Here is a 9986-nt window from a genome sequence, read left to right as displayed (position 1 = left end):
ACAATGAATTTTTTAATATTCACTTCTTTTCTTATTGTGTGTTTTGTGAGAATAATATGTAATCCGTCTTACCTATCACGACTGGTTATTTGACTGGTTAAACGATTTATATTTTTTTGCAATAGTAGTCTCTCGAAAACTCAATTCTGAAACTGAAAGCGGAAGGAAACAGAGGCATTTCGAGTGTTGGGAATTAAATGGGATCTATCTACTGCAAAATTATATGCATTTATTTCACTGTAAAATTCAAATCTAGGAGATGGCCTCTACAAGTATTTTTCAATATCTTAGACATAATCGGGATAAATGCATAGATTTTAAATAAAGAAATCACGAGAGAAGGAATTTCGAGGCAAGAATTTTTATTTCAATTACTAATATTTTTAATACTATTTTTAATAATTTTTAAAACTATATTTTTTTACTATCAAACTGGCTATTATCTTCATTCTATATTAAGAAATACAAGTTGTTTTAAAGACCAGTCACAGTAGGAATATGTATACATGTAGGTTTAGTGCTAAAAGTGATTCATTCTACCTTCCCCCGAGATCTTTTCCGCTTAATCCATTTTTAGTCCCCTATCATTACTTACTCTATAAAACGAATGCTACTAGAGCTAATTGTCTAATTTACCTATTTAACTAGATACCTCCTCTCTCTTTATTCTTTCCTTTTTTTTCTTCTGCAATTTTCTCACCCAGTCTACAGTCCTATTTTTTCCTTGTTCGTGAACTATGTCTCCTGCACTAATCTTCCCTTCTAATTCTGTTTCTTGTTATGCGCTTCCATATTTGATCCTATAGAGTTCACATTCCCTTCTTTCACTCTCCTATCAATATCTATTCTACGTCTCCATCAATCCTTATCTCTCTTGTGCCAGTAATTACTGGCTTCCCTCCTTTATTTCCTTACTTTAATATTCCAGCATTTGCACCACTTATATATTTAGCTTATATATTTATATCTTTAGTTATATGTACTTTAATTTTATTATCACATTGTATTGCATTTGTACTTGTACTTTCCTGTCTCATACTCTTAAATGCCTCAAAGTGTCTTCCTGCCTTCCTTAAGAGATTTGTAGAGTAATATTATTTATTTTGAAACATACATAAAAACATTGGTTTGACTTTTAATAAAAATGTATTAAAAAATCTTAAGAGACTTGGAGACATTTGTAGAACAATATTTATATATTCTTCGATATTATGGTGAGTTTTAAAAGTATTACACAGATTATACAATAAAGTACCATTATATAAATGTGCAACTTTGGTCTGTGGGTAAGGACATCCCAAAAGTGTATTCAAATCCATAGTATGTTTCAAACAACTTTGGAACTCACCAAAAACGTGTACTATATGTATATCAAACTTGTCTGTGTTATATAATGTTTCATCTACTTCAAAAAGTGAAATAAAAAATGGCGCTGCTAGTACATAGTCGTCATGAATGATTTCATTATAGGCTTCGTGAATTGTACCATTTATTATACAACATGAGTTATAATTACTTTCTTTTCTTTTCTGCTTTATAGCTTCCATTGTTTTCTTATATTTTTTGTTAAAAGCCTCTATACTTCTATATTTCCCAATTTTGAAATCTACTATATCAAATAACATACAAATAAATAAAGAATATAAATAACATTTGTGAGATATAGGACATTCTTGTTGATGTATCCAATATTTGATGCATCCAACATACAATATCCACTTTGGTGGAAGTTCATTTATACAATCCATATCTGTAATTCCTAAAGTATTGTTTAAAATCTCTCTCTGAGTAAGTGATGGGATATCTCTAAGATTGAATGAAAAAGGTAGACTAAAAATATTCATAATTTCTATAGCCTCTAACTTATAGCACATAATCTTTTTATCTTCAGTTCTCATTAAGTATTTTATATAATTTATATTATTGTCTACCATTAATTTTAGAATTCCAATGATGATACTAAGGATTTTTAGGCTTACTTTGATGTTTGAAGGATAACGAAAATCTTCTACTTGTATGGGGCATACATATAAACGATGAATTATTAAATTCAGAAAATATGATGGATATTTACCAGTACGAAATTCATTTACAAACCATATAGGCAAATCACTAATAGTTGCAGTGTTAAACATTAATTCAGACTCAGTAAATATCTTTGCTATTTCAATTTCATCATCTTCTTCCTTATCTTCTTCAGTTGATTCATTATATCTTCCACGAACTTCTTCTATATATGTCAATGTATTGATATCTCTATCAAATTTAAAGCTTCTATTGAAGTGATAGGTATTTACATGAGTAATATAATCTCTTGAGAAACCCAAAGTTACAAGTATTTCAGCACATTCATTTCTACAGCCATTTATACTCATCTCTATTAAATCCAAAATTTTTTGTCGCATAGGCATAGTTAACCTACTTAAAATTTCAATGATTGCATCATACAAGCTATATTTACTCAACCATAGCAAAATTCTACTTATACAGTGTTGTCGGGTATAATAGTTTACACTTGATGAATCTAACTTTAAATAGCGGAAGAAGTTTCTAAATGTACCAGGTTCCACATAGTCATTGCCTAATAGTATTGCAGCTAATATTATCTTTGATTGATCTAATCCTGTAAAATATTTGAATAATTTCTCAATCTTATAAATTTTACAAAATTTAATATAACCATTTCCATCTGAATCTTTAATTACATCAGTTTGTAATGTATCAAATGGTATAAATAATGATCCATATACATAAAAATCTGAATCATAGCTGAGAACTGGACAATTTAATATCTTTGCTACTGATGCTATAATATTATCAGTTTCAAATAGACACTGTACAAATCGAATATTTTTTTCCTTCAGTACATTAATAAAAACTCGTTCGTTTAGCAAAGGAAAAATTTGTTCTGGACAATTAGTTTTGAATGCAGAAGTTGGTAATATATCGAGTCTCCTTTTCATTCTTCTTACAATAGTTTTGAATTTTTTACTTTCAACAGCACCATCAAAAAAGACTAAGGGCGTTACATTACACTTTAATAAGTCATCAAAGAAATCTGATATATATTGCTCATAATTATCGTAATCACCACCAAATGTCCAATTATTGCATGTGCACTTTTCATATAATAAATACTTAATGTTATTTCCATCAATTACTAAATACGTATCACGTAATTTGTAGTGCTCTAAAAAATTACATTTATGCTTGTTTATATAAGCAGTTAATCCTGGAATACCCATTATCTTCCTGTTTATTTTTCTTGTCACACGTTAAACTAGTAAATATAAAATATGATGATATTCATTTGTTAACAATATACGCACATATATCATGCTTACGAAAAGGATACTTACAAAAATATAACAAAATTTCTGGTATTCTGTATTCAATAATACAATAGTAAAAATTAATACACCATGGCACAACAAAAAGCCGTATTCCCCGATTCAGTGTTGTCTACCAATTTATTGGATATGTTGTGTAGCCTTCCCAAAATTTAGGGAATTTGGCATGATTGCTGCTCTTGGAGTGCTGAAGTACTCTGCTCGCGTTACAAATTCAAATAATTTCAAAACTAATACAACATTTAAATTAAGAAATACACAACGAGAAAGATTGATTTGAACAATAATTTATATTTAAAACTGAATATTTATTATAGATTAACTACTTTAACAAGATTTGCGCTTTAATGAAATTTATTTATACACTGAGATATAACTTATATGAGATATAACTATAACTGATTAAAAATCACTGGTAAGATGTTATATTGCTTATCTATGTGCTGATAAAATACATTTGTAAAATACATTCTACTGCCCTTTATAGGAAACATATGAAAAAACAAAATATTGACATATGATCAATTTTATTAGTCTATAATAACAGAAATTTAAAATAAAAAATAGAATTGTGTATTCAATAGAATGTGACTATAGAATGTTTACTGTAAATTCTGTCTTTAAAATTTAATGTTATTAGCAGTTCATAACTAGCGTTGCTGAAATGGATTTATACTTTAGAAAGTGATATGATGTAATTTAATCTTAGTATCTTTATTGTTAAGTAGCTTATAGCTCAAAAATTTTTAGAGTTTGTGATTTTGAAAGATAGATATTTATATAAGATTGAAAAATACATATTTACATGAAACAGTTGTAAAAATATTGATAAATAGTAATTGTAATTGTGAACAAAACTAAATATATAGAACCAGTGGATCAACAACTTCGACGAAGCAGTGTTCAAGTTCAATCTGCAACATTACCTAAACTTCCATCAACAGAGTCCCTATCAACAAGTGTAAATTTTGCAACAGCTGCACCTCCACTATCTCCAGGTATAAACACAAAGCTATGTTAATATCATAATGGACAATTATTCGAAATTTGTCAGGTGCTTTTTTGACTTTTGTGTAAATTATTACTATTTCTTGTACAAGTAGTTGATTAGCTGTAAATAATTGCATATTTTTTATTTCCTGTTTGGCTTATATTTTCCTTTCATGCTATGCATATTATTATTCAGATTTTTAAGCTCTGAAATGTAATTTTTGTATATTGTATAATCTTCTTTGGCTGACAAATTATTAAATATGTATATTAAATAGATTACTATTATGAATATAAGTTTCAAATAAATAATATTTCTGTATAATAATTACATATAAAACTTATAGTTTATAAGTATTACATAAGTTTAACTTATGGCTAAGATAAATACAATCGAATTTTGTTAAATGTGATCTTTAACACAGATGAAAAAAATGCGATTAAAAGGTCTAATATGAAGATGCTAACTGCATAATGCGTTATGTTAATGAAGCTATTATATGAAATAATTTTATTTGTATAACATACTGTACTCTGTAATAAATAAGGAACTATAAACTATTCTTTTTTCAATTCTATAAATTTTTCACAATGAGTTTTTATTTCTGTATTATTGGAATTCTATTTGCCAAGCTTGTTATGTGAATGTTTTAAGTTTTATTGTTTTTAAGGCTTCCGGTTTTAATTAATTGTAAATAAAAAGAAGTTATATTAAAATTACTAGAGTGATAATCATAATATTTTATATAGTTCATTAAATCATTTATCAACTTTGAGTAAATATTACCGTTTGCATATTTTCATCATTTTAAAAAGCACATCTAATATGAAAATTAAAAAAATATTCATAGAAGTTATTAAAGATTTTAGTTCATAATTGTATTTAATAATTTATTTATATATAACATACATTGTTTTAAATCATATAACTGTTTAATATTTTTGTTTGTAACTATTTTTGGACATTAATATTTATTGCTAAGTTAATATTTAATGAATGTAACTGTATTTTTATGTTGTTATAATATCAGTGTTTAATTAATATTTAAAAAAATAATTTGTAAATAATTTAATTGTTATAGGTTTAACAACTACAATGGGAGAAACAAATCAAAAAACAGATAACTCATCTGATAAAGTATAAAATATTTAATGCACTGTTTTAAGACATTGAAAAGGTATTTATATTTTATTTTTGTGTAATTTTTAGTCTTTAGATTCTTGTAAGTTAACAAGAAAAGAATCATATAAGGCTCAAAGAAAGAATTACCGGATGGAGAAGAAAAGAGTTGCCAATGAACTCTTAAGTTCGTTTAAAGATCCAACTGTTATTGTTATGAGCGATTGGCTTAAAGTTCGTGGTACATTAAAGAGTTGGACAAAATTGTGGTGCATCCTGAAGCCTGGTTTACTTTTGCTATACAAAAGTCCAAAAACAAAAGTGCTCATTTATATTACTTTTAAATAGAATATTTATTTGCTTCATACATAATTATACTCATATACCTATTACAGAGTAATCACTGGGTGGGAACGGTTTTACTTAATACATGTCAAGTAATAGAATGTCCAAGCAAGAAAGATGGATTTTGTTTTAAATTGTTTCATCCCTTGGAACAGTCAATATGGGCTCCAAGAGGCCCAGAAAAAGAAGCTATTGGTAAATAATGAATTTTGTACAGATGAAAAAATATATTTCTACTTAATCATTTTTATAGGTGCGGTTGTACAACTTTTGCCAACATCTTATTTAATATGTAGAGCACCTTCACAGGCAGCTGGTAAATGTTGGTTGGATGCACTTGAATTATCTTTACGTTGTTCATCTTTAATAGTATGCTCAACAAGTGCATTACCACGTGCTTTACCACATGATACTACAACAACTCATGAAACTCAGTGGAGTGAAGCAGATTACGAAAAACACTTTGATGAATATGGTAGGCATAACAGAACAATATTTTTTACAACGTATCAAGATGTATGTTATATTACATAAAATGTTAACTTTTATTCTATTATTCCTTCTCTTTTAAGAAATTTACTTGATATAAGAAGTAACATTTCTCTTTTATACATTAATACATTATAATTGACTTTAGTACAAGGACAGCACTCAGAAAAATACTTAATTAAGCTTTATTCATGGAAGTTATTGGTACTAATTATGTTGTTATTGTCATTCCTTTCCTGACTTTTGTCACCTTAAACACTTGCTTTAATATCCACAGTATGCTTGTCTAATTATGCTCCTCAATCACCTACAACACCTCAAAGACGTTTGTTATCATGTCCTCAGCCTTTAACATCTTCTATGTCAAATAATCCTAAAAGTGTTTGTCCTTCACCAACTCCAATGTTTCAGCAGTTATATCATGCAGTAGCATATTGGGAGAAACAATTTTGCGATAAATCTCCACCTGTTGCTGCAGATACAGATATTATTTTGTCTTCGAATACTGTAGATATGTTAGGTGATGGAGATACTTATCCCCATTTTGAATCTTCTATCTCCAAGCCTATTACGTCTTGCACTCGACGCATGACTGTTCCTTCTGTACATGTCCTGGAGTATGATACTCCAACAGTAGTAACGCTAGATCCTATGCACTCCTCACATATAGACCTGGACGACATTAGCCAGCCAGAGAACGGAGTAGCAGCTGATGCAGAAATTAGTGCATCAGACAGTGAATCTGAAGGATCAGCTAAAGAAGATCAACAAGAAACAATTAACGAAACTCTATATGTTGCGAATGAGTAAGAAGTCCTTGGAGCGGTAAAATAAATTATATTGTATTGCGCCTTATCCATAATCGAAACTAGAGTTTTTATATTTGTGTTTGATACAGGCTGGAGAAGTAGTTACAGAATTACAGGAAGAACAAAAATCTTTAATATGGTTCTTGATGAAACAAGTTCGACCAGGCATGGATTTATCGAAAGTAGTCTTGCCGACTTTTATTTTAGAACCTCGTTCGTTCCTAGAAAAACTGGCTGATTCTTATTACCATGCAGATTTATTGTCCCAGTAAGTATAAATTTGTAGATTTTGAGAAACATTTGAATAAAATTATTATATATATATGCTTTGTTTCTTGTTCTTACAGAGCAGTAGTGGAAGATGATGCATTTACACGTATGAAAGGTGTTGTTAAATGGTATTTATCTGGATTTTATAAAAAACCTCAGGGTTTGAAGAAACCATACAACCCGCTTTTGGGTGAAACTTTCCGCTGTTATTGGCAGCATTCTAATGGTTCAAGGACTTTCTATATTGCTGATCAGGTGTACAATTATTAAAATTTTTTAATTTTTTGTAATTATATGTACTTGCTCCATCTTTATTACTACTACATACTTATATGAAACATTTCAATGTTAATAGTTATCTCATCATCCACCTATATCAGGCTTCTATGTTACAAATCGACAAGATGGATTTACTATTAGTGCTACAATTATTGCTAAATCTAAATTTTATGGTAAATATATATATTTTTTTGTTAAAAAAAATGAAACGTTTTGCTAAGACAGGCATTATATGAAAATATACATTCCATTTTTCAGGAAATTCAACATCAGCAGTTTTAGATGGTGTTGCAATACTGACAATGTTGCCCAGAGGAGAAGATTATACAATGACAATACCTTACGCCCATTGTAATGGTATTCTTATGGGAACATTATCTATGGAATTAGGTGGGAAAGTTCATAAGTAAATAATAGTCATAAAATTAATTATATGTGTTTGTGTGATTACTCATTCAATAGCCATTTCTTGGAGGTGCAGAACAAATGAATCAAGTTACAGGGGGAATACGTCTAAGAAAAGAAACTCTTGCTATTATATCAGGCTATTGGGATGGTCAAATATTAATTACAGATAAAAGAACTGGGGTATGTTGATTATTTAGGATTCTATACACAGTAATTAATAGTTAAATTAAACTATGTCAATTAATCTTGCAGCAAGAAAGTGTGTTTTTCAATCCTACTCCAGAAATACGTAAAAAGAGATTAAAAAAGTACACTGTATCTCTAGAACATCAAGGTCCATGGGAAAATGAGAAATTATGGTACGATGTTACTCAGGCAATTAATGGCGATGATCAAGTTGCTGCTACTGATGAAAAAACTCAATTGAAAGAAACACAAAGAGAGCGTGCTAAAGAACGAAAACTTAAAGGACAGGAATGGATTCCTAAGCATTTTGTTCAGGTATTAAATAACAATAAAAGAAACTGCTTTTGTAAGCTCCTATTTATATTCTGAACAATATAATTTTTTTAATATTATCAGGATATTATAACGAGTATATATATATGTCGGGGTGGCGTTGCGGACAGGATTGTGGGTGTTTGGTGAGTCTTCATTGAAATTAGCCATCGTTGCGATATAATAAAGACACAGTTTATTAGCACAGGCACGGATGATACAAATTTGACAATCGACTATGGTGATTAGGCACCCGCGATACTAGTAACAATGGTCTCGGGTTCGATAACGAATCCGCGGTCAACGGGATGATGGATGAACGTGCTCGCGAAGTCTAAGTCTGAACAATAATAATTCGTAAGAACGTTACTCCCTTTAGTCGACGAGATCGCGTGAAAGAATGCCTTTCCCGTCCCGATGATGCCACAGAGGAAAACTATATCGGGGTGTGTCTAAGGGCACGAGATCATTGGATTCGTCGAGGATAGCCTTCGTTCAGAGAGTAAGGGAAATCGGCGTTGCTGCTAATTGGTCAATTTCCATATCGGTGGTTAGAAAAGATGCTAGCCGCCCTCGAGGGAAAGTTGCTAGTGGGAGACGCCGTTTGTTGAAAGAAATAGATCTCCCCTATCTTCCCGTAGTTGAGACAAAGACTGTTTATCTGTTCGAAGGACTTTAGGTAACTAGATCTTAGTGTTTATAACGGCCCTCGGGCTAGCTGATCACGTACTGTGGAGACACATCGACATCTGGCAATCATCTTACTCGAAGAATAGGGACTGCGTGTGGCCACGGGACAGAGACCGTTGGAATGTTTACTGTCGTGTGTCGCCAGAGATATTTCTTTTAAGGAGAGCTATAGAATTACTTCACACCTTTGTTAGGCAAAGCGTTCATCCCTTGACCGCGGGCACGTTGGCGACCGACTGTCGCCTCGAGCCCAAGCTCACTATCACAAATCTCGGACAATTACAATTAGGTTGAATAACTACAATTGTTTAATTACAGCTATAGTAGGCTCTAGGTTACAATGTTGCGGGATTATCCAGCATTCCAGAGGCTCCGGTGTTCTTTCCTCTCCGACATATATATATACAGACATATACACAATGACATATTCCTTTGAGTCGCTTTTACCACTTAGTTTGCCCGTTATATCCATGTGAACCGTGTGCCAAGGTATGCTGGTCTTAGGTATGGGATGTAATTCGGCTTGTGCTTTGCCTGAACTAGCCTTTGAAACTCGACAAACATGACAGTTCTCAACGAATTTGCGAACGTATTTCGCCATTCCTTCGAACCAGTAATACTCGTACAGTTTCTCGAGCGTTTTATCCCATCCTAAGTGCATGATTGACTGGTGTACATGGTTGATCACGGACCACCTAAAACCTCTTGGGACAATGGGCAAGCAGAGAGTTCTGCCTC

The 9986-nt window shown here is 31.0% G+C and overlaps 2 protein-coding genes across 2 annotated transcripts; one reads left to right on the top strand and one right to left on the bottom strand.

The window, feature by feature from the left end:
* Positions 1-579: 579 nt before the first annotated feature.
* Positions 580-3293, bottom strand: LOC138179937 (protein asteroid-like). Its single transcript, XM_069113213.1, has 2 exons — positions 1019-3293; positions 580-982 (listed from the first exon to the last, which is right to left on the bottom strand). Exon 1 carries the CDS (start codon positions 3243-3245, stop codon positions 1095-1097), a length of 2151 nt encoding a protein of 716 aa, XP_068969314.1. The 5' UTR covers positions 3246-3293; the 3' UTR covers positions 580-982; positions 1019-1094.
* An 889-nt stretch (positions 3294-4182) lies between these two features.
* On the top strand, positions 4183-8708 carry LOC138179785 (oxysterol-binding protein-related protein 8-like; the record flags this gene model as incomplete). The annotated part of the gene is given in 13 exon segments (XM_069112924.1): positions 4183-4348; positions 5423-5478; positions 5551-5781; positions 5856-6000; positions 6059-6280; positions 6965-7119; positions 7193-7371; positions 7451-7628; positions 7729-7825; positions 7911-8112; positions 8114-8240; positions 8313-8561; positions 8643-8708. Coding segments are annotated over 13 exon segments (2073 nt in total), but the record flags the coding sequence as incomplete, so codon positions are not given.
* Positions 8709-9986: the final 1278 nt, after the last annotated feature.

The sequence above is a fragment of the Bombus flavifrons genome, chromosome 5 (genome assembly GCF_040668555.2).
Source record: "Bombus flavifrons isolate JBK064 chromosome 5, iyBomFlav1_principal, whole genome shotgun sequence".
Lineage (NCBI taxonomy): Eukaryota > Metazoa > Arthropoda > Insecta > Hymenoptera > Apidae > Bombus > Bombus flavifrons.
This window is presented reverse-complemented; position numbering and strand designations above follow the sequence as displayed.